Source organism: Mesoplodon mirus (genome assembly GCF_964341445.2).
Source record: "Mesoplodon mirus genome assembly, chromosome: 2".
Taxonomy (NCBI): Eukaryota; Metazoa; Chordata; class Mammalia; order Artiodactyla; family Ziphiidae; genus Mesoplodon; species Mesoplodon mirus.
Genome location: NC_138977.1, coordinates 155,163,727 through 155,189,179, shown reverse-complemented (window position 1 = coordinate 155,189,179; position 25,453 = coordinate 155,163,727). Strand labels below are relative to the sequence as shown.

Here is a 25,453-nt window from a genome sequence, read left to right as displayed (position 1 = left end):
GAAAGTAGCAACTGCTGGAAATGTGCATTAAAAATAGGAAGCATACATTCATATATTCTTAACTCTCTAGAGCAGGAAAATAATTCCCACTGGAGGACCATGGACCTTTAACTCAAATAAGGAACAAACAAACAAACAAATGTCTAAGAGTTTTACACAAGCTGAAATAAGAACCCTTCTTTTCCTCTGATTTCTTCTTTTAAAGGGTCAGGGAAAATGGTCATCAGCCTTCAAGCTTTCAAGGCGGAGTTCTTCAAAAAATGATGGGAATCACTCATCTGCTATGATCTGGCTTTGGAAATCATTGTAATTATTGTTATTAAGTGTTTAAGAATCCACAGGGAGATAGAGTACTGTACACAGGGCACCAAAAGAGCTATAATCTACCACTGCATCCCACCCCTGAAACCCTGGTGTCTTGCAGATTGGAAATCGCTGCATTTTTATGCTCTCCAACAGGAATCGATAATACAAGAACGCCTGCTTTCCTCCATCTGCTTCCTCACATGGACTGGAAATCTCCTACATGTTTTCTGTTATGAATGCTGAAATGTATTAGGTTTGTAACGAACATGACAAAAATTATCAACAACTAAAACATGATCTCTAGGTCTCAAAAAGGTTGTCAAGACCCTCCTTCTCCTGAATATTCATTTGCAAATCATGAATTTCTTGAGAGGTTGCAAAAACAAATACAGGGTCGTATTTTAAGAAGCTACCAGGACTTCCCTGGTGGCTCAGTGGTCAAGAATCCACCTGCCAACACAGGAGACACGGGTTCGATCCCAGATCCGGGAAGATCCCACATGCCCCGGAGCAACTAAGCCCGTGCACCACAGCTAAAGAGCCTGCGCTCTAGAGCCCATGAGCCACACTACTGAGCCCTCGTGCCACAACTACTGAAGCCCACGCGCCTAGAGCCCGTGCTCCGCAACAAGAGAAGCCACCGCAATGAGAAGCCCGCGCACCGCAATGAAGAGTAGCCCCCTCTCGCCGCAACTAGAGAAAGCCCGCACGCAGCAACGAAGACCCAACGCAGCCAAAAATAAATTTAAAAAAAGAAGCTACCACACATATATGAAGAGCATCAACAAGTTAAGATGAAGCATTTCTAAAATTACAATGTAATTACAGAAAAATGCAATTTGAATTAGAAAAATTCAAATGTTCTCCACCACCCGTCGGATACCCAACTAAACCCATTTCAATCCTGAGAAGAGTACTGGGAAGGACTTGACTAACCTCTGGGCTGGTGGCTGGACAAAGAAATCTAAGAGTGTCTGTCCTAGCTGTAAGTCCAGTTCCTGGTACATGACAGGTGCTCAGAAAAATATCTTGGCATGGGTGAAAGAAGCAGCAACAACAACAAAAAGAGGAGCAGTTGAGAAACCTGGCCCATGTACATGTTAAGAATCAGAGAGCAATTTTCTAGAAAGACTTCTCGGGCCTGTACCAATTCTTCTATTTAAAGCTTCAAGATGGAACGATCTGCTTATGTCTTGCAAGGTGCAGCCGGCCACATGTGCTTGACAGGGTTCACCCAGAAGCATGGCTGGTCCCGCAGGCCTTTCTGTAGCCCCCTGGGTGGGCTAAGTGGATTCCTGCTTCAGAATGTGCACGCACACGCACACACACACACACACACCGCACACGCACACGTGTGCACGCGCATGCAACGCACGCACTCACACGCACGCAACGCATGCACACACACCCGCACGCATACACGCACTCGCATGCAACGCACGCACACATGCACACGCACTCACACACACACGCACACACACACTGCTTCACCTCACCCCGTTCATCACATGGCTAACCCCAGGCAGCTCTCAGGCCTCAACTACATTCTCAGTGGGCCCTTCCCCAGCCCCCCTGTGGTTCTTTCTCAGATCCTTGCTCTTCATACTCACAATATTTATCACAATGTTAATTATATATAAACTGGGTAATTATTCGTCTAATCTCTGTATCCTGTCACAAAACTTCAAGCTCGACGAGGGTAAGGACTACATCTATTTTTTTTTTTTTTTTTTTTTTCTTTTTGCGGTATGCGGGCCTCTCACTGTTGTGGCCTCTCCCGTTGCGGAGCACAGGCTCCGGACGCGCAGGCCCAGCGGCCATGGCTCACGGGCCCAGCCGCTCCGCGGCATATGGGATCCTCCCAGACCGGGGCACGAACCCACATCCCCTGCATCGGCAGGCGGACTCTCAACCACTGCGCCACCAGGGAGGCCCAGGACTACATCTATTTTATTCAGCAATAATTATCTAATGCCTACCACAGTGCCTGGTACCTAAAAGACACTCAAGATGTATTTGTTTAAAGAATGATAATAGGAAAAATAGTTATCATTTTCAGGAAGTTTTCTATGTGCCAGGTACCATCTCAGTTGCTTACAAGGCCTTATATCATTTACTCCTCCTAAAGGCTGTCGTGCTCTCTCTGTTACTCCCCAAATGGCTGGTGACTGTACAATGATTCTATGACTATCTGACATGTAAGTGCATTTGGGCAGATGTTACTGAAGATGTTCCATGGTCACCATAAACATTTACATACCATCCCACTACTTACCCTTCGGCCTAGAATCTGGTTGATAGCGGCACTTTCCTTTAGAGTGCACTCAGCTACGACATTCGCTCTCATTTCTTTCATGTATAACATAAAGGCATTCAGAGGCTTCTTAATGTGAGGTCTCTTGGGCTCCTGCTCCTTCCTCTGTTCATGCTGAGGCTTCCTAAAAGGCGGGGGTGGGGAAGAGGTGAGCCCAATGAGGAAGACATGGCAGGAGAGCAGCAGAGCATCTGCTTATACCACAAGGCCAGCTCAGGCTGGGACCACCCTCTGGGCTCTCTAGAAGCCCCCAGAGCACCATCAACTTAGAAGAGCGCCTCGTCACCTCCTTGTGGATAAGGATCCTTTGGTTTGAGGAAGTTTACCTATAGCTATAGAAGGGTTTAACACAACATGGAAATGGGCTTGTGTAGATGCTCCATCTAAACTTTTAGATGCTCCTTGGTCACCTCGGGAAAAGCTGAACGTATAGTGCGGGTGGTCAGTCCTCCTCCAGAACTGAGGTTCTTAACTTTTTTGGGTCAACGGCCCCTCTGAGAAGCTAAGGAAAGCTTAGACTCTCTCCCCCAAACACACGCACACTGGTTTTGCCTGTATTTGCAGGGGTTTTATGGATGATCACGTGCTCACTGCCACCCCATCCATCCCCCCATCCCAGTACAAACCCTAGATTAAGAAACTCAATTACTAATCTCTTCGGACAATTTAGCCCTGCTGTAACAGCCTGGGATAACCCTGGCCCGACAGGAAATCCTGGGCTTGGTTTGCCCCTTTCCCTTGAATTCTGTACTCTTGAAGCCTCGATGCAGGGTGACTGCCTTTCCAGAAGGAAATGCACTGAACCCTCCAATCTACTTCACTCCTGTGCTCCTCAAGAATCGGAACCCAATTAAAGCCTTGTAGTAAATGGCTAAACAGCTCAAGTTATTCAGTCGCTATGCTCTGAAGACCACTCCCCCTTCGGTGAGTTTCCCTTGATCTTTTGAGGTCTGTGCTCCTTTTCAATCTCAGACCCAAAATCAGAGCAGTGAGAATCAAGCTGCTTTTGAGGACAGAGCTTTTGAGGCGGAGCTACACTGATTTCCGTAATAACAGAGAGGGGGGCAGATTCAACAAGAGCGAAGGAGAAGAAATTGCGTGGTTTAAGCCCTTAGGACCATAAGGAACTCGCGGGTGAAGACAGAGGCACACTTACACGTGCATTAGGTCGCTGTCAGTGTGCGGGTGTTCCTGTTTGACCTGAGGCGTTACGATAGCTGGATGTGGGATGCCAGTTGTGTGGGGACCAGGAGGACCAGGAATCATATGATGAGAAAACCTAAAAGAAGGAAAAACAAGAAAACAAAATGTACTGCTGTAGCAAAAGCTAGACAGAGTTTCCAAACAACCCACTAACTGCTACTGGCTGAGAGTGAAAACACACCTTCATACGCAGAAGTATTAACTATAAGTTAGAGCAGGCTGATGATTAATTTCTTTCCTTTCTGTATTCAGGTGGAAAATATTTATAATTACGTGCCACCTCACAGATTTTTTTTCAAGCTAATGGTACAATCTGGCATTTCTCCTGGGAGGGCTCTAGGCCATAGGATTAAAAAAAAAAAAAAAAAAAGTGAGTCACTTTTCTTGCAAAGCAGTTTTCAGAGAAGAATTTCAAGAACAATTACTGGAAATATAACACTACATTAAGATTTAGCTTTTTAAATGATTTAAAAATCTAAAGACATCACATTTTAAACTCTGTCTACATTCCTAAGCAAACCTTCACATTAAGAGTCTTCTTCTGTTGGCTTTTTTCCTAATACTAGGAGAGAACAATTGAGAAGACAGGGGACAGGAAGATTTGTTCAGTCCCCAATTTAATAAGGTCACCATCAACATCACCCCAAATGATTTTCTACACATAAAGAAAGTAGTGTTTGAGAGATCTGGCCTAATGGAAAACCGATAACAAAATTAAGGGGAAGTATTTAATTAAAGGGAAGGATACAGTTCTGCTTCAAGGTACAAACTACGTATGCTAAAATAAAGGCTTTTTCCCAGAGTATACTTGTAGAGCATTAAACAAATCTTAAAATATCCACTACCATCCTACACAAAGGAGGGAAACTGCCATGCAAGAAAAATAAATGAAGACAGTACTTTCAACAAGCTCTTTGGATAAATTTGGATATGCTTTAGAAATTTTTGTTTTTCAAGCTCTTTTAAAGTCAACAATTTAATTCAACAAAAACAACTTTCTCAGGTCTTTTCATCACCGCCTGTACGTACAGTTAATTCCTTCTTCTGGGAAGGAAAGAAGGGACTCTGCTTGGATATTTGATATTTCAGAAACAAATTTTAAAAAATTAAGGAGGCATGGGAAAAATACAAATATTTGATCAAATCATAATGCTCTGCTAAATGTACCATTTGCAAAAATACATGATGCTGGTTATTTGCCCGTGAGAAAATCCTGTTGTCACACAATTCTTACAATGTTAAAAAAAAAAGTATACAGACAGATTTTGGGGGAAGGATATTAATTTCATCCTCTCTCAATCAGCTAGATTTACAATCTACTGAAAAAATAACGTTTCTTAAAAAGCTGAAATTCGCCAAACTGCGAATTTCATACCGATGTAAAAAAGTAAAGATTCACAACCAGTTACTAACCCAACAGTTTGACTTCTAGCATGTTAATGCTAGCTCCCTTGAAAAAGCCACATTGAACACGCAGATGATACACCACAAATGTGTGTGTACATCAAGCACAGGGCACAGAAGCCATCCTTTCCAGAGGCAAAAGCATTACACACAGCGGTGTGGCACAGCAGACCTCACAGAGCTTCGCTTGCACCAACGTGTCCACACGGGGCCTGATTCACACACTAGGACACGCAGCCCCGTATGGCCTGACAGCCTGTGAGCACCATCCCTTCTCTTCCGACGGCCTTGGTCCCGAAGGCTCTAGACTATCTGGGCGTTTTCAAACACTGGCACGTGAAACTGATACAACTTTCCTCATAGAAAGCAAATTAGAAAACTCAGATCAAACCAGTCTTTATTCTCCCCACCCCCGACCCCACCCCCATCATATTTTGAATCGAACAAGCTCTTCTGATAATGTCCCCTCTGGGGACGTTTCCCGTCCCACAGTCGGGTGGCAGCGAAGTCTTCTGGAGGGAGACACGGGTCCCCGGGGCAGCCGAGTCCATCCCCCTGGTGGGCGTGGCTGGCGCTGCTGGGGGAGGACCCTCCGGGACGCCTAGTGTGGGAGCCAGGCACCCTGCGCAGACAGACGCGCGGGCCGAGCCGTGCAACCGCCCGGCCAGGACCGAGAGGCAAGCAGAGGCGCGCGAGCTGCAAGCGCAGGAAGAGCAGCCTGTCCTGGAGCGCCCGGTTCCACCTCCACCTACCTGGACATGGAAGTGTCGACTGACAGGGAGGATGGGTAGGGTTGCCTGAAGCCTCCCGTGACGGGATATACAGGCTGACCTTGCCTGAGGTCACAGAAGAAAGGAACCCATCAATGACAGAGCATGACTTACCAACCAGCAGTAAGAGTTTGATGAGGGGAGGAACTCAACCAGAATTTTGGGGGTGTGTTACCAGGGCATTGCTTCAGTCACCCGGCTCCTTCCCTTCCTCACCCTCCGCCCAACCAAAGCATCGTCTGCCTTGAAGGAAATCTCCCACCGCAGTCCGTGAACGACCTGTCGTCTATCCCTTCCCCTCTCCCATCCCCACGAATGCTTTGAACAAAGCAGGCAGGTAAACAATGTTTACTGAATATAACAGAACCTGAGAATGGTGAAATACTCCTTTTAGGTTAGTGGATTCTTTATCAGAATCTTTGAGAATTTCAGGGAAGGGAAGAAAGAAGGAAATAAAAGTTTATATTTATATTTATATAAAAATGAACAAAGTTTTTAAAATACTGCACTCCCCCCCTTATATATCCATGCTACAGGGAAGAAATAAAAGATCGATTCATTGGAGTTATTTTCTCTCTCGGTTTTTCCATCTCTCCCTCGGTTTTTCCTACATCTCACACTTTTCATTTACACAGTCTTTATTTCCAGATGCCACTGATGCAACTCGGCCCAGGATTATTGCCCCTGAGTAGCTAAGTTCAGAGAGAATAATTGATGTAGGTTTGAAAATATCTGCACAATCAATTAAATTCAGACAGAGTTATTGACTGAGAGATCTAATGCAAAGAGAAGAGAGAAAGCTGGAATTTCCATGGCAGGATGAGCCCTCCTTATGAACAAGAGATAATATAAGGATGTCAAGGTAGGGAAACTGGGGCCTTGACGTGGGAGCTGTGGGGAGAGAGCCAGATAAAGAAAGGAGAGAAAATATTTGCTGAAGTTGCAGCACTCTGTCCATGGAGTGAGCGGTGGGGAGAGGAGAGGAAGGGGAGTGGGAACAGGGAAAGCTGCACTGTAACAATAAAATGACAAAAATAGGCTACATTACATGAAGTGATTCTTTCTTCCCTAAATACATTTCTTTTCCTTTACCTTTACAATTAAAAAAATTCGAAAGGAATGTTACGGATTTTTCAGAAATAACAAAATAGAGAGCATTTGGATTCTGAAAAAAAGAAGTCCAAACATCAGTTTTTCACGCCTCTGAACTCCAACTGGTGCTTATTTTATTAAAATTCAAAAGATGCTTTTGCACTTGCATTTCTCTCTAGTTATTTGTCATTTATCTCACGTGCCCATTTATAAGCAAAGATCGATATTCAATACATCTAAGGTTATGTTTCAAAAATATAAGTTGTTCATAAAGAACTAGGAAAGAAAAATCCACACTAAACGCTTTGTACAGGCATAGCAAATGCCCAAAGCCACAAATTGAATCCATAAAACTATAAGCTTCAAAGCAAATGCTACACAGCCATTTTCTACACATATTAGCAAACGAATTCAATCCATTTCAAAGTCTGTATGTTTTTTAATCTTTTAAATTGAAATGAAATAAAGTTAGCACCTTGCTTGTTGATGTGAAGTTTCTTCAACTCAAGTGTTATCATTCATAAAGCTAATTTCCATGAATGGGAAGTAGAAGAACACGTGCTCAAGTGCCTGGCTAAATGTTGCAAGAAGGATCTTACCAGCCAAGAGGTGGGGTAATCTGTCCAACACCACCCGGAGACAGGGGATAGAAGGTAGGGATCTCGGGAGCTGGAGGATGTCTGGACATGCCTATTAAAAAGAACAACAGAGAGGTAGAGTTTTCAGATTCATAGGACATTCGACTTTAAGAGAAATAGAAAGGCAAGAAAATGCATGATGTCATTAATACTTAAGCTCTAGAATGAAACAATATTTATTTTTCAGATCCATTTAACAGAAGTCAGTTTGTTAGCTTTTCTCAAGACTTCAGCATCTGAGAAAACAGGCATTAAGGTAGTACATCTTGAGGAGCTCCTGAAAGAGTAAATATGCTGCTAGTAAAACAGGCATCAAAATAAGACTTTAAAATTATTTAGTTTGCCCTCATTATAATATCACTTTGGTCAGGAAAATGGTATACAATTGTTTTTGTGTAGAATGGAAAATGACGGCCCTTCATAAGTAGAAGGCCTGCCATGGTGTTCAAGGATTAGGTAAATTGCTGCTTTCAGATTTTCACTGGCTCCCTTATGGACAAATAGATTTGGGAAATGTGATACCTCAGAGGATCAAAGATTAATTAGAAATCATCTCCAGCCCCATAATGGTCGTACTTGATATGATTCATTTGGTCTCTGCCACTTCAGCTTCAACTAAGCTCTTCATCAAGTTGAGTCCTCTGGGCTCCAAGGTCAAGCTGTTCTGGATTAGTTGTATTCCACAGAAAATGAGAGTGCCACCAAATTGTTTCTTGAGCTCACACTCCCTGGAGCACACTGCCCTATAACTGTAAAAACCACCTGAAGGGGCCTCCCTGGTGGTGCAGTGGTTGAGAGTCTGCCTGCCGATGCAGGGGACACAGGTTCGTGCCCTGGTCCGGGAAGATCCCACATGCCGCGGAGTGGCTGGGCCCGTGAGCCATGGCCGCTGAGCCTGCGTGTCCGGAGCCTGTGCTCCGCAACGGGAGAGGCCACAACAGTGAGAGGCCCGTGTACCACAAAAAACAAACAAACAAAAAAAAACACCTGAAGATTGTACCTAATCCTAGTCCCAGATGACACCTCTTTGTTTATATTTTACCTTGGGTACAGAAAAGAAGGGCTAAGACGCACACATAAAAATGCAAAATAAAAACTTAGATTTAGATTTGGGGGAAAGTGCTTCTGAACAGAAAAGAGCCACATGAGTTTCTTTACATAGCTAATCTGGCTTTAAAAGTCCATTATCATGTGCAAACACACATTCCCAGGTTTAACACCCAGAATATGCATTCAGTGGCTGTAATTATATTGGCCAGTATGCAAATTAGGTGAGCATACAGAAGATGCTCTTTAAGTATGCTGCTTTTTTACTATTCAAAATGTTTATGAATTTCATTTGGATCTTAAAAGATACTGAAGGCCTTGAGCATATGGGAATGGCTTAAGAAGTGTTGCCTTCAAAGTGGATGTTAATTTGACTTTGAAGTTAGGACAAACTATTTCTCAACTCTCAGAGAAAGGTCTTTAATCTTTCTCTTAACAGAGAGTTTACAGGAGATCATCTGAGGTTTTACTGTTTTTAAAAGAATAGTCTAAAATCTCCTTTTTTGATCTCTTATCACTTTCAAATTTAATGAATATTCTTTTAATTCCTTTATATCATCAATTCACCAAAAGCACTGCATACAATGGGACCTAGGGCATCCTGCGGATCCACTCTCTCCCACTGAAGCAGAGTCGCTGGCAGCTGCTTTTTGGAAGCTGGAAGTTCACCTTAGCAGAGTTACCATCAAATCTCCCTCTTTTTTTTTTAAAGCTAGAAATACTGCTTCTTTTGGTCACAGTAGACCCCAAATTTCATACTCTGGGATTTTTTTCTTGGGTCTGGGGAGGTAGGGGCTGCAGGGGTGCCTACAGTGGTGATTCTTGACATATTAGAATCACAGGGAAGTTTCTCCAAGTCACTGCCTCCCTCACCCTGACACTCTGATACCTCTCCAAGCCTCAGGTTCTGCAGGGGGGCTGCTCAGTTTTGAAAAGAAAAACCAGGCCAACTCAGAAGAACTTGGAAAACTTTGTGGAAATTTGAACTTGAAAATCATAATTAGAGATGGAATTGCCTGAAGTGTCTCCTTTAATCCCTTTGTTGGAGAGGTGAAGTGACTGTTCAGGTACCTAAAAAATGCGATTTGTCCTGGGATCTTATCTCTGGGATGCAGAGAAGTAGCCTGCTTTCAATCACAGGTCTCTAAGCAGACAAGCTTGAAACCTTGCTCTCCACTCTAGTCCATGTTCTGAGTACACTGAGAAGGCTGCATTAGTGATTCTTGTGGGAGTAACGTGACAGAACAAAAAATACAAACTAGCTGGATTTGGTTTTACTGCTTAAGAAGAAAGGAGGGAACTACCATTTACTTAGCACCTGCTACAAGCTAGTTCCTATGCTGGGTATTTAATTTGACTCTTTCTATTAAAATTCTACTCATATTTCAGATACCTCTCTCTCATGGAATATTCTCTAACTTTTATTGCTCCGAGAAATCTTTCTTCTTTGAATTTACAACATTTCATTTGTACTTTTAACATGGTACTTAAGATATTCTTCACTTTGTTTTATAGTGAGGTTGTACAAATGATTTCCTGCCTGAGCCTTGTACACTGCTTGGAAAAAAGAGACCATGTTTTCCCCATCTGTGTATCAAACCATGGCTGTCTCCGGACGAGGCTCTGAATATACTTCTGAGCGACTAAACAAATGAACAGGTGAAATAAATGGACCCATTCCCCATGCTGGGTCAGTACTATAACCATTTTGCATGTACATACATGATGTGGCTTAGGTCATTACATGAGTAGAAGAAAGTGGATCTGTGTTTTCTAAATAGCTTATTGTTGTTTTAAGATCCCGTTTCCAAAGATTCCTAGAAGTATGTGCCTCTCTACCAACTCCTGTGCTACTTTAGACACATTTCACATCATTCATTTAATGAGTATTTATTGAACACTTAACTACATTCTGGAGGCTCTCTGCAGTATATCCTTAAAAATTTTTAAACTTTTATAAATAACTTTTATAAACACAGCTAAAATGATTCTGGTGTCAGACTGTATGGATACGGTAATTCTGCCACTCACTAGCTATATGTCCTTGAGGAAGTTATTTAATTATTATTCTGTAAAATCAGAATGAAAATGAAATAAGTGTTGTTGTGAGGAATAAATGCATTTGTATATAATACTGAGAAGTGCTTGGTATATAGTATAAGCACTATGTTGAGTGTTTGTTGTTATTTATAAGGATACAAACATAGAAACAGGTACATAAACCCAGTATTTCTTAAAATCTCTTTCCTTTTAACATTTTTATCAGACACAGTGAGTGGAACAAAATGATGGGTATTAGCTTCCCTTGCTTTTCCTACAACTAACTACACCTACACACCTGCATCCCGCACCCTATGAAACATACTGAGGGACACAAAACCTAATACGCTTCCTAATAGGAAATTAACCTAAAGTTATTTTCCTACAAATGAGAATGAGTTCTGCTGACAAGCAGTTTATATTTATCGGATAATTCCATCTAGGGTTAGAGTATGAACGTGATATTCTTTTTTTAGATCTGTGGGGGATAAAGCTAGCCAGCTTCCCAAGGAACTTTGAAATCAGCAACTCAGTATCACCATGTTATAACCAGCTGTATGTGATATAACCAAAAGGCAGGCAGAAGGAGAGAAAAGAGAGTAAATGCAAGAGATCCAGTAAGCCTTAGACTTTTTTTTTCCCTTACGCTTATTTTTTGGTGATCAATGTACCCAAATATAATGATATGAACTCAAAATCATGTAAATTAGTACTTTTTAAAAAAATTAGTTCTTTTTAAACCAAGGTTTGATATCCCCCTAACTACATGGTGATGAGGTACATGAAGTCCAGGACAGAAAAAGTAATTAAAAACAGGATTTTTATATTAAAACAAATGTAAACTGTGTATGGAGCAGAATGCAAAAATCACACGAATTTTTAGGACAAAATACTTCAAAGAAACTGCAAGCAGACAATTTCTGTTCATGCCCACTAGTCCCTTCTCTAGTTCTAAAAAGTTTGTTTAAAAAAAAAAAGTTTGAGGAGTAATGATATAAATTACAATTAGCAAGGTAAAACAAGGTAGGGTAGCCGTAAGACATGGAAACAGAAGAGAAAGTGTAATTGTAATTGGTAGCTAGTCAGAAAATTGTCTGTTTCAAAAAACTGAACTCTCCTAGGGACTTCCCTGGTGGTCCAGTGCGTAAGACTCCGTGCTGCCAATGCAGGGGGCCCAGATTCCATCCCTGGTTGGGGAACTAGATCCCGCAAGCATCCCACAACTACAGCCCAGCACAGCCAAAATAAATAAATATTTTTAAAATACCAAACCAAAACAAAAAATTGAACTCTCCTAGAATTCCTCAAAGAACAACTTCTGAACCATCCCGTGTTACTCCTTTAAAAATTTTTATAATGTTATTCTTTTAAACAAGACCATTTCAAAGTGCTCAGAACAGGGACTGGGATATAGTAAGTACTATGTAATTTTAAGTAAATAAATGGTTTAAAACTAAATAGAACATGCTGTTGGATTATTTTTGCTAATAGCTTGTTCGGGGCTTTTATATCTATCTTTAACTGTCATCCGCATCTTTATGGTCCTCAGAGGCCAAGGTCATATTGGTCCTGTGGTCCCCCTTGGCCAAGGCCGAGGTCATATTCGTCATATGGTCCCCCTTGGCCACGGCCAAGGTCCTATGCTTGAGCTTCCCTCTCAAACTCAGCCTTCTTCCTAAGATGCCTATCTTAATTCCCTTTCTCACGACATATTCACAGACCTGTCTCGGACGTTTCTTATTCTTTGGAGGTCCTTGACAAAAGGAAGTAGAGGAGAGGAAGGACTGGAAATGAGGAATAAAACAGAGACAAACCCAGAGACACTGGCCTTGATGATTTCTGCCTTCTCTAAGTAAAGGTACCTGGGCTCCACTCAAGCAAAGTCCAACAGTAACTAACTCCTTGAACAGTCATCTTTTTAATAAAGGTGGGAAATGAACATGACACATATTTAACCTAGAAGTGTTCACAGCAGTGGGAAGAACACCCAGCCTCTGAACTCCACTCTTTTTTTTACATCCTTACTATATTTTGTTGTTCACTGTCGATCAAAGATAGGCCTGGACAAATGGGTGAAGTGCTGGAGGTGGCACATTTGACCCCTATATACATTCTCTGCCTTCATGTGGTTTTACAGGACCTTTTATTTTGAATGTCTAAAGAGCCCGTTGAGGTCCAAGTATGTATGTACGTGGAAAGAATAAGGGCTATCCTGTGAACAAACTCCCCCTCAAAGTCTGCTCTAAGCTGACATGACTGGAAGGCTTGGAGAACCCGAGCTTTGTGTCCGACAACGAACCCACACCCACACCCACAACCATCAGGTTAGAAAACAGGCGTCTTGATTTTTCAGACTGCTTATGATGTGTTTCTCTGTAAATGATACAGAAGCAGAACTTGGTAATAATGTAGAGAAGCAAAATAAGACTCATGGTTGCTTTGACTTTAGACAGAGATGGTTTTGTATTTTAATTATATTTATATCGAAATTGGTCCTGGGAAACAACAAAGAGAGGAGAAAACACAACAGGGACATAAAGACCAAAAGAAATCACAAAGGGCTCAAAAAGGTAATGTATGAGGGAAAAAAATCTCCTACTTTGTCCCTTTTCTACCTTTTTTTTTTTTTTAACACTATCATCAACACCTAGTACATGTTAAACAAATACGGCAGGGGGCACTGAGGACTGAATTTGTAATATATTTCCACAACATATTGGTTTACACTGTGATCATAGATCATCAGAGCTGTCACTTTGAAATGACCCTTCAATATTTTTGTTCTGTTTTTTTTTAATCCTGAAAGGAAAAGAAGCCAACAACAAATTCTTGTATGCTTATTAAAAAAAATTGCTATCAAATAAATTCCTCTCCTACAAATGTATTACGACCCACCCAGTGACATGGGCGGAGGCACTTGGGAGGTCACTCAGACTGATGAGATGAGGCTCCTTGCTTATCCCAAGTGGCCTGGGGAGGGAGGCAGGGCTCTCACCTTGTTTGGAGCTGACATCCGAAGGGATGTGTGACGGGTGTGATCCTGGAGAAAAGTGCTCGTCGCTGTAGGTGATGAGGGGGGTGAGAGGATGGACTGCGTGGGATGGCTGCACCACGGGCACTTTATTTGACTGCAAAGTAATCACAAGGACAACCGTTAATATGGACGCCCAGCTCCTGTCTCCTCTTCCCGCAGAAGTCACACAATAGCAGTCACTGGGCACCAGCACAACCCGAGAATCATCTCCAGACCTGGACAACTGAAGCATCTGCTCTACTCACTTAGATCTTCAGGATTTTCTCATGTTCAGGACTCAAGTACATGAATAGCCCACCAAGAAACAACCAGTTATTTAACCAAGGCCCCTTTGGAGATTTAGGTTGGTCACTATTATTCCATATGACGTAAGTTCTAAACATACATATTTACACTCCCCTTTTGGATTATCTCCTCAGGTTAAAGTCAGCCAAGAGCTACTGGAGCAAAAGTTGTGAATGTTTTATAAACTCTTTATTCATTATATATGTTTAGCATAAAAAAGGCACTCAATAAATATTGTTCAAAGAATACATAAATGAATAAATATTGTCAACTTGAAGGGCAACTTTTTAAACAACCCAGTGTATATAAATCTGCTGTATTGATATCACCTTAGTTTATAAAATTCATAATTCTAGAGTTGTACATCTTTAAGAACCACCTTATACCATTTAGTTTTATAGTTTTATAGTTTTGTCAATCAAACATGACCATCATTCATTATGCTTTAGAGCTGCTCAGTTCATCTTCAGGTTCTTTAGTTTCTAGAAGTCTTAATTGATAAGAACAAATTCCCAATCTTGAGTGTAACTGCATAATGTGAAATATGGCTTGTCAGAACACTCTAACTTGTTAACTTTATATTTTAACATATTTTATATGTCTTATATGTGTTTAAAAGTAAACTTTATATTTAATTTGGAATTCTAAAACTGTAAAACAGTAATCCATTTTTTAGAGGTTCAGGTTATTTATCTGGACTTCATCAATTTGAAATCTGGAATTCTTTTGTTTGGCTAAAGTTTACCCCGCCCCCCCACCCCGCCCCCAAGAAAGTGCTTACAAAGCAAATCAGTAATATAAACAAGATTCAGGCAGTTTAACCTAATCGGGGGATTGTTTTAAAAGAAACTCTACCTACCCCCCCACAAGAGAGTAAACTCAACACAATTATATACATGCAAAATACGTTTCTGATTTTAAATTCATCTCCTAATTAAAGCAGTCTCAGGAAGATCTCTATTTAGAAACACTACAGTAATAAGTAACTTGTGAATTTAAGAGGAATAGACTATAATGAATTGTAAATATTCTCTCATTCACTAGTTCAGACATGCCTTCACCACAGCCAGTTTGAAATAGTGAGACTGTTACTGTACTACAGACTAAAACGCACACGAAATCACTTTCTCCGGAAACAAATATCTGTATTAAAAAATTTAAGTGCCTGAAAACTGCACAGTGTAAACTGCTTAAAATGTAGGGACATATCTGAACGGCTGAGGGCCCATAACACACTTGTGTGTGGTGGCTGCACCTATGATGTACGCTGATTATTTCATGTTTTTTTTACAAATTAGGTATAAACAGTATGTGGCTCCAACAGGAAAAACCATCCCCTCAGGAAAATTAGGAATAATCATACTAGTAACACTTAATTCTCTTTACAGTTAGTAATAGTAATTCTCTACACCCTACCATTACAACCTGCACCCAAAAGAAACTTATGAAAAAAAAAGCAAGGGGAAAAAAAATCACACTTTTTTAAACAATGATATAATATCCATACTAGACTTTCCCCTATTTTATAATTATCAGCTTCTCTCTAATGGCAGAACTTGCATAGCTCATATAGCCCTTGGCATTTATTAAACAGAGCACCATTATCAAAGCCACATGCCTTTTCTCCCCACACTTCTGCACAGACATCTATGCATATAAATGTGTAAAAGGTTACAAAAAATCTTTCAATGCTTTTCAAGGGTTAATGATGCAGTTTGTCAAATACACAGAATGAGCTTCTTAAATACTTAGAATGCTAAATGAATGCTTCTTAAATATTTAGAATGCTAGAGGAAGTGGGAGGTGGGTGGGTGTGAGAATATTATTATTATAAACCCTTTTAAATACAGCAAAAATCGCAACACCCAAATGCTAGAATGAATATATTTCAACTATAGTTTAGAATAACTGCTCTGAGTTTCATTTTTCAGAAGTTTCATAAGAAGCATAATCGCCAAACAATCTACTTAGATATTTTCTTGGGGTAGTTAAAAAAGCATTGCAGAAATCTTCCGGGAAAAAAAAATATATATATTTATTTTGCATGCCTTTCTCATTTCCAGAGCACCACCTTAAGGAACCTGCATTAGCAGGCAGCATCTTCTTAATGTCTGACCTACCCCTCCAGTCATATAGCTCAGAATCCGGTGCCATGAATTTTTGTTAAATTATGCTATCCTTGCTCTCCTCTTAATTTTACGGTTTTCAAGACAGATTTGCTTTCCTGTGGGAAGGAGATAAGAAGCTGAGGATTTTCATTTAAGCTCTGGCCTTGTCTTACATTTTGCAAGATGGATAGCGGAAGCAGTACTAGTAGGGTGTGTTAAAGCCAACAAGGATTATGTCTATTTTTGTGGCCAAATAATAAAAGAAATATGAAATCTCAATAATATGAGCGAGCCCAGTTCTAGGCTTTATATCTTACCTCCTGCTGATCACCTCTGCTACGCATACAAAAGGGTCCAACCGACACCACGGATGCTTGGCACGTCGCCCTCACAGTCAAGTGTCCTCAGCCCTAAACAGTGGGCTTCCTCTGACATCAGGAGCTGCTGCCCTCTGATGCTACACGCACACAAGGCGAGAAGCCAGGCACTGCGACTTTGTGTAAGTTTTAAGACAGACAATATAACCATTCTTTTTTATCACCCACCTTAGGGTTTTTTCTCTTTTTTTTGAACTTTTAATTTTATATTGGAGTACAGTTGATTAACAATGTTGTGTTAGTTTCAGGTGTACAGCAAAGTGATTCAGTTATACATATACAGGTACCTATTCTTTTTCAAATTCTTTTCCCATTTAGGTTGTTACATAATATTGAGCAGAGTTCCCTGTGCTCTACAGTAGGTCCTTGCTAGTTATCTCTTTCAAATACAGCAGTGTGTGCATGTCAGTCCCAAACTCCCAACATAACCATTCTTAATTCTAGTCTTCTCACCTCCAAATAACAATGTGCTGTATACTGGGGAGGGGAGTGTGTGAGGAGAGAAATAACTAATTGACCACTTAGCTTCTATAGACAAACTTACGTAACTACATTATAATGCCTAGTTACAGGTATATATGTGGGCACATGTGTATATTCATTAAGCACCTAAAATGTGCCAAGCACTATTCTAGTGCGGATGGCCAATACAGACAAGGTCTCTGTTCTCACGCAGCTTCCTTTCTAGGGGCCTGGAAATGGGGATGCAGGGATTGGAGACCAAAAAAAAAAAAAAAAATGTGTAAAAAACAAAACAAAAACCCCAAGCAAAATCTGAAAAGACAACATCAAGTGCTATGAAGAAGAGAAACCAGGTGATAGAAGAGACACTGTATATCTAATCATATGCCTTCGTATCACATTAAAGCTGTAAGAAACCGAAAGTTCATTTAGTCCAAGATCCTTATTTTCTAAGACAGGAAGCTGAAAAACAGAGGTCACCAGGGAATGGGTGATCAAGCCATGACTAATGTCAACACTTACAGTAAGACAGCCTTGCTCACTACACAACTCCAGTAATATAAGGCCACTGTGAAGAAAATGGGAATGGAGACCCCAGAGGCACTTAAGAGAGTGGAACCAAGCAGTAGAGAAATACCATCTTTCTGGTTCCTACTCTGTGCTGGAACTGTGCACCTAGTACTGTACCTAATAGGACCCCAGTCTCCTGACTCCCCCTCTGGTGCTTTTCCCAGCACACAGCTCCCTGTAAGGGAGGGAGGAAGGGCAAAACTCACTTCGATTCTTTTTCATTCGCAGGTACAGTCAGGTAAGTCTTAGCTTCCAGAGGAGAACCACCAGGTACTCCCAACATGTGTCCTTTCCTTGATCATCTCAGGAAAACAGCCTGCACAATTATTCCACCTTTACAAGATACCTGGAAGCCTTAAGTCGTCCCAAATTCTCCACACCTGCTCAGAGAGAGGTTCAGTGACTTGTCTACACTCATACGGCAGCAAGTGGCTGAGCCAGGCCACAGACCTTCATCTTCTGATTCTAGCTATACATCTCAGGCAGGTGATCAGTCAGGTGAGCAAAGGAAAAAGATGGAAAGAGCAGGTACTGGAAAAGGGGTAGAAAATATCAAGGGTGGATTCGAGAACACAGCTCTCCTGCCTACACTCAGCACCCGTAAGTGGCCATTCAGGAGGAATCCCGCACTCTTTTCCCAAACTGGAAAAACCACCATCAGGCCACCCTACCTGCGAAGCACATAATGATTGCAGTAACTAACCCTTAGCCAAGTACTTCCTATGTACTAAGCACTTTATAAGTATCTTTGAGGCAGATACTATCCTTATCCTCCTTTTCCAGATGGGGAGGCTGAGGCACAGAGAAGCTAAGTAACTTTCCTGAGGACCCAGAGCTAGTAAGTGGCAAAGCCAGGTTCAAATGCAGGAAGTCTGGCTCTCGAGGCCACGTTCATTACCAGTAGACCATGTGGCCTCTCTCAAGAGCCCAGCTCATAAAATCCTGGACACTGAGTTGACCCTCTGGGCCGTAGCTGACAGTATGTGACATCCATGAAATGCCCGTGTGGTCTCTGTCCCCCGCACAGGAATCACATCAGACAAAGAGGCACCTTAGTAGAAGCGGTTAGAGCTGGAGACTCAACTGCCACCTTTCTCTCCAGGACTGGATAACATTCCAAGGAAGCTAGCTTGGCTGCCACCCAGGCTGGTCCCTGCAGGTAAGGACTTCTTTGGCATCACGGCCAATAAGACCCACACCTCCTGCAGACACGAAGTGGGTGCCACTTAGGGATCCAGAGAATCAGCCCCAAAGCAGCATTCCCAGAAACGACCTGCTCACCGCTGGCAATAACTCGAGCTGTCGTGAATTTCGTCAGCCTCTGAGGATGTGGTCTGGGAAGGACTAAAAAGTGTGAGTTCAGCTCCCTCCTGGCTAAGGCCATGGGCCTGCTGCTAAGTGGAGTAACAGGGGAAAACCTGCCGGCCTGCTGGCTAGTCCCCGTTGTGCACATCTCCACACCTCCACTAAACCCACAGCGCAGGATCTGGCTGTGCATAAAGGTCCTGAGTTCCATTTCAATCAGCTGTGCATTTTATCAACAGTCCTGGTGATAACCGAATCCAGGGGAATTTTGACACTCCACCAACTTACTGAGATGAGGAATTTCATCTGGCCTAAATCGTTAGGGTGGCGTTTTACTTTTTATTAAACTCTTAAGAAGTCTGGTGTTCGTGAAGTAGAAGCCGTGTAATTTCATATCGTGCCTTCCCGTCCTCTTCTGAGAATCTGAGCTTCTCAAGCCTTCCCACAAAGAGCAGCAGATTTAATTTGCCCCCAAAGGATACAGTGATTCTTGCGTTCACTAGAACTCAAAAGTAACACCTGGTACTGGAAATCTTTCCTAAGATCCACCAAAGCTAAACACCTGATTCAGATCTGGTGTGGCGGTCAAATCTAAATGACTACTGGCTGTGATGCAGCAGCTTTTTTCAGATAATGATGAGGTCCCAGACTTTGCAGACTTCCTGAGCAGGAACTGATAAAACTCTAAGGCTCAAAAAGGACAAATATTCCACGAGCCCAACTCTGGAGGCAAAGGGATGGTCTCTACTGGACACCTGGAATATTTTCCCTAAGAGAGGAAGGAACATGTTGTAGGGAAAGGAATTAATATGCACTGGACACCCAGTAAGTGCCATCATTATGGCCATGCCTTTACATCTCTGGCTGGCACTCATGCACAGAGGTGGGCAGTATCATCTCTATATTTATAGATGAGAAGGCTGAGTCCTTTTGGACACAGCTAAGTAATAATCAGAGGAGAGAGAACTTGTGCTGGCACAACTGGGCACCCATGTCCCTGACTGTCCTGCCCCACATTGCTCACTACTCAGCTCCTCTCTCCACTGCTGCTCCAAACCACCCTGCCAGCTGAGCATGACCTGCCCTGGGCTCAACTGTAATGAAGGGTCTGGAGAGAACAATGGGCCACTTGGAAAAGACTGATGTCACCAGCAGGACTCCAAACAGACTGATGGAATTGCTGATAAAATGAAAAGGTGTGACGCGCCCCCTGTGTTCCCACTTCTCTATAAGGTGATGATTTCTATAGGTTTCCTCCTTTAAACCTAAAGTCACCCCTAAGTTAGGTGTTACAGTTTACGTTACACAGAGAAGAAAGCCAAGGTTCTGAGAGGGTAAGCAGTTTATACAAGATCACACAGGATGTTAAGCGGCAGAGACAGGATTTGGACCCAAGTTGGAGACTCTGAAGTCCACAGCTTGTATCCCAAGGAACCAAAACCAGACGGTGCCGGCATCCTCTGGTTGCCAAGTGGATGAGATGAGTAATAATACAGTTTAATATTCAAGTACGTGGGAACTGGAGGCAGGGCGTTCAAACATTCAAATACCAGTTAGCTGCTATGCTTAGGTAACTCAATTTTTCAGAATCTCGGTTTTCCCATATGTAAAATGGGTAGACTAATACCTCACAGGATGAAGGTGAGGATTAATGAACAATGCAAATAAAATATCTATCAAGTCCTGGCATATAATATATGCTCAATAAATATTTGTGGAATGGATAAAGAGGAAAGGGAAAAGAGGGCCAAGAAATGAATTACTCTGCTCTCCATAGTTCAAATCACTCATCTCTAAGACACAGTACATTTTAGAATTTAGAACTGTGCTTTCTTTCAGCTGAATTACCCGCCAACTCTCCCTTCTGCAACTGGTTTAATAGGAAGACAACTGGATTCCCTGTCTGCTTTCACATTCAAATCTCCAATTTGATATGTTATTTTGGTTGAAATACATGAAGAAAATCTGACCTCACACAGATACGTTGTTGAAAAGGGAAGGATTATTTTAATAATTTTTTCAGATAATTGTGGATCTTCTTCTTTGATACTAAACCAAAACTCAACAAGTGGTAGTTGAAAGGCTTGCTGCAATGTAGAATCAAAAAGCTTATCAATATATTTTTCCTACTCTTACATTAAAATCGATTGCTCTGTCTTGCACTTTGAATTCACCCATGTATCATTTTGCATTGGGTCATTTGGAAAATAGCCTTCACTGAGTTGACATATTTTATTACACAATATAAAAATCACATTCATTAATGTCATCACTCATCTCATCAGAAAAGCTTTAAGGATTTGGGAAGTTATCAGGCCTACAGCAGTGGTTAACAAGTTCTCTAAAATTCTAATTTTCGCTTGAAAGCTCCAATTTTATCACTGGCAACAAATGCTATCAAGTGTTTTCACTGAAGAGAGAGACTCACCTTACTCATTTGTGAGAAAGTATCTGCCAAACACCAAAGTCCAAAGAACCACAGTTTGTCTGTCAGTTATGCAGTCAAGGGATCAAGATTTAATAAAATTAAAAAAATTTCTACCGCTTCCTCAAGGATATTCTAAGTGACACTGGCATTTTTTCTCCCCTGGGAGGGTGTTGTGGTGCAGAATTTAGTGACTATTAGTACCTCTTGGTGCCAAGGCATCAATAGTTTTACCCACTGTTGCTCTTGGACCAATGATGCAAATGCCAACACACAGTGGAGAAGGCAACTAATGTGTTGCCGTTATCACGACAGTAGTTTTGACCTCGTGGACACCCTATCTCAGGGAGCCCTTTGAAAACTGCAGTCTGTAGTAAAGTAATGGTACAGAAATAGTTGTTGATTGTGGATGATCTAAGCCAATAAGGTGAAAAGCATTATTTTTGTTAAGCTGAATTCAGAGAGAAATTGATGAATGGGTTACAAAGGTAGAATGCTTTCATGATGTACTAAGTTACCATTTTTTCCTTCCTATTTGCTAGTATCATAAATCTGTAAATCAAGAGAAATTTGAAAAGCAAACAATCAAAAGTAATATATACCACATCCTTTTAAATAACATTAAAATTTTTTTACACTCCTTCAACTCTTTTAACTCAATATAGAGCCCCAGAGACTCGTGTTCATTCATTCAATTTGAATTATTTTCTTCAAGGAATTCTTGACACATACTAGCTGGGAATAAGGATTTCCACCCTTTGGTGCTAAGAAGCCTTCTTCAACTTCCTCGGGTACACCAGTCATCACTGGCTTTGTGCTTGCAGCCCCAGGACATGACGCCATGCATTTACCACACTGCATTGTTACTACTTGTTTGTGCATCTGTTTCCTAGATAGAGCTCAGGTCTTGGTAACATATCGCCAGTGTCTAGCATAGGTCCCGGTAAAGCGGAGACAATCAGTACCTACTTCTTGTGACTAAAGGTCTGAATGAGGCTTTCAACACTAAGAAGTCAGCTCTGCTCAAGAAAGAATTCCTACCCTTAAATTAAAAACAGGGATTGATCCTCGTGTTTTCTATTGCTGCCTAAAAAATTATCGCAAATTTATCAGCGGCCTTAACACATCACAAGGTATTGTCCCTCTGTTTCGGCGGGCAGGGTCCTGGCATGGTGTGACCTGTTTCTTAGCTCAGGGTATCACAAGGGTTGGCCGGGCTGAGCTCCTGTCTGGAGACTCTGCCAGCTCACTCTTGCTGTTAGTAGGATTCATCTCCTTGTGGTGATCCCCATTTCCCTGATGCTTGTCACGGGGGGGCCACTCACATTCCTTGACAAGCAGCCCCTACGCTGAGCATCAAATGCTTCTTGCTTTGAGTCTCTGATTTCTTCTTCTATGACCTCTGGAGAAACCTGCTTTCCAAGGACCCCCCATGTCAGGGGTATGTCAGGCCTGCCCCATAACCACTCTTTCCTAAAGCCAACAGTGAGAGTAAGAGAGCAGAAGGGGGGGGGGCAGCTCTGATCAGCTCAGGATGCTGCAAGACCTGATGCCATCTTTTTTTTTTTTTTAATGTTGAGCCTTCTTTTAATTTATTTATTTTTATTTTTGGCTGTGTTGGGTCTTCGTTTCTGTGCGAGGGCTTTCTCTAGTTGTGGCAAGCGGGGGCCACTCTTCATCGTGGTGCACGGGCCTCTCACTGTCGTGGCCTCTCTTGTTGTGGAGCACAGGCTCCAGACGCGCAGGCTCAGTAGTTGCGGCTCACGGGCCTAGTTGCTCCCGCGGCATGTAGGATTTTCCTAGACCAGGGCTCGAACCCGTGTCCCCTGCATTAGCAGGCTGATTCTCAACCACAGCGCCACCAGGGAAGCCCCTGATGCCATCTCTTAAGACAGAGATCGCCCCCTCCACTCTCTCAGTTTTTCTCTGTTGGCAAAATGTTATCACCAATTAATCTTGAGCAGATAAAAATGAGTACCATTACAAACGTTATACATCTGGTGTTATAGTTCTTCTAGCTACACTATAAAGTCCTGAGGTTTAGTTTTGTGTCTTCCTCCTCTCCTTTTCGCTCTTTTTAATCCAGGGACTATATCGTCAACAGCGTGTTACTCACACGCATCAGAGCTGACGGCAGTGGCGGCTCGGAGGGGAAGGGATAGGAGAGGATTCAAACATCTTCCCCTCCCCTCCTCCCAACGTCAGGAAAGTCAGGGAGAGCTATGTGCAAGGAAAGTTCCAAGGTAACTACAGGGTCATGGCTTAAAGAATGGAAAAGGGCAATCACTAAACAGAGTTGAGGCTCCAAACAGATTTATTTTGAAGAAAACGTTAACAACCAACCTATCAGATTTTGGCCAATTATCTGCCTTTTAAGAAAATTTTTAGAAAAATCATTATTTTATATTTAAGTGCAACTCTCTTATTACAAGCGTCTATCTAACCTGAAGCTTTTGGCTTAATTACCTGGCCTTAAAGAGTCATATAATTGTCTTACCATTTATTAATTGCTAATAATGCACTAAATGCTGTATGAAATCAACATGGTAGAAAGGAAATAAATCAAAGTTGTAGGTTAAAACCTGGATGCTTGAGTGAGAAAGACAAGAGAAGGGACATTCACGGAATATTTACTATATTCTAGGAACTACGAATGATACTTACACACTTGTGATCAAATTTATTTCCTCATTTTCAAATAAGGAAACAAACTGAGGCTCAGAAAGGTTAAGTTCTGCCCAATGTCACATAGGTTAGCTTGTCAGTGTTTGAACCTGGATTCTATCCCGAACAGATGGACTGTTCACTTTGAGCTGCTGAAAAGAATGGGAACAAGGGGAATAACTCATTCTGGGAGCCTAAAGGGGACCCACACGTTTCAGTCACTGGAGTCTGTAACTCAACAGACTGGGGTTAAGCCGAGAAAAGATCAGAGCAAAAGGGAAAATGACTTATAATTAGGTAAAGCTGCAACATCCTATTATTTGATTGATTTCACAACACCTTCACCACATCCCTAACCTTCTGAGAGCTGTATTTTTCATGTTAAAGACTGTTCTTTGAAAATTACGAGAAAGAACTGGAATCATTCAAGATAAACAAACAAACCAAAGAACAAAACAAACAGCTTTGAGATTTACTATGCTAGTGGTAAGACATTACGAGATGACGCCAGACAGTGGCTAATTCAGAAGCTGAATAAAGGGGTGAGGCAGAGATGAAAGGATCACTAGATTCTAAGGAAGAGGAGCCTGCCTGGGCTACTGGCTGTAGGAGTGGGGGGTTCTGTGGGGTGCAGAGGTAGATGTGAGATTTTACAGTGGAAGGACATGGGGTAGAACAAGATGCCAACGGTTCGTGGCATTTTCTGGATCATAGACATTGTGATCTGATGAAAGCGGTGTGTAAATGTTTTTATATACAAACACAATCACACATTAATGGACTGGGGTGGGAGGTTTCAGTGTGTACAGGGGAGGACAGGGAACGGAGTAGCCCATGGACCCTAAATTAAAAACTGCTGCCCTGGGCTTCCCTGGTGGCGTAGCGGTTGAGAGTCTGCCTGCTGATGCGGGGGACACGGGTTCATGCCCCGGTCCGGGAAGACCCCACATGCCACGGAGCGGCTGGGCCCGTGAGCCATGGCCGCTGAGCCTGTGCGTCCGGAGCCTGTGCTCCACAACGGGAGAGGCCACAACAGTGAGAGGCCCGCATACCGCAAAACAAACAAACAAACCAAAAAAAAAAAAAAAAACAAACAAAATTGCTGCTCTATTCTAAGAGAGAAGTGCTTTAGCGATCACTAAATCATAAACATTTATTATTATTAATAAGCTGGAGTTTAATTAGCATGTTGAAAGTAGTATTTGTGTGGGTCATTGGGAAATAATGAAAGGCAAGCAAGTCAGTGAAGGTGGGTGAGAAGTCAGGGCCAGGGCCTTCTTTGTCTACCACGGAGAGCACTGAGCACAAGCAGCGAGCGACAGTTTCCTCTGTAGCCCAGTGACAAGGCTGTGTAACGACAACAGGCAACAGGAAAGGGCAGAATGAGGCAACTCCAGGAGCTCTAGAAC

At 42.1% G+C, this 25,453-nt stretch overlaps 1 protein-coding gene across 4 annotated transcripts in view; it reads right to left on the bottom strand.

The window, feature by feature from the left end:
- LEF1 (lymphoid enhancer binding factor 1) overlaps nucleotides 1–25,453 on the bottom strand; it is a 120,484-nt gene that overhangs the window by 25,162 nt on the left and 69,869 nt on the right. For 2 of the 4 annotated variants that reach the window (XM_082600563.1, XM_082600565.1), the window contains exons 4-8: nucleotides 13,810–13,942; nucleotides 7,689–7,779; nucleotides 5,980–6,063; nucleotides 3,777–3,899; nucleotides 2,582–2,744 (exon numbers count right to left, since the gene is read on the bottom strand). In XM_082600563.1, coding sequence (XP_082456689.1) covers nucleotides 2,582–2,744; nucleotides 3,777–3,899; nucleotides 5,980–6,063; nucleotides 7,689–7,779; nucleotides 13,810–13,942 — 594 coding nt within the window. The remainder of the gene's footprint in view (nucleotides 1–2,581; nucleotides 2,745–3,776; nucleotides 3,900–5,979; nucleotides 6,064–7,688; nucleotides 7,780–13,809; nucleotides 13,943–25,453) is intronic. The other 2 variants (XM_082600564.1, XM_082600566.1) reach the window with 1 other exon arrangement.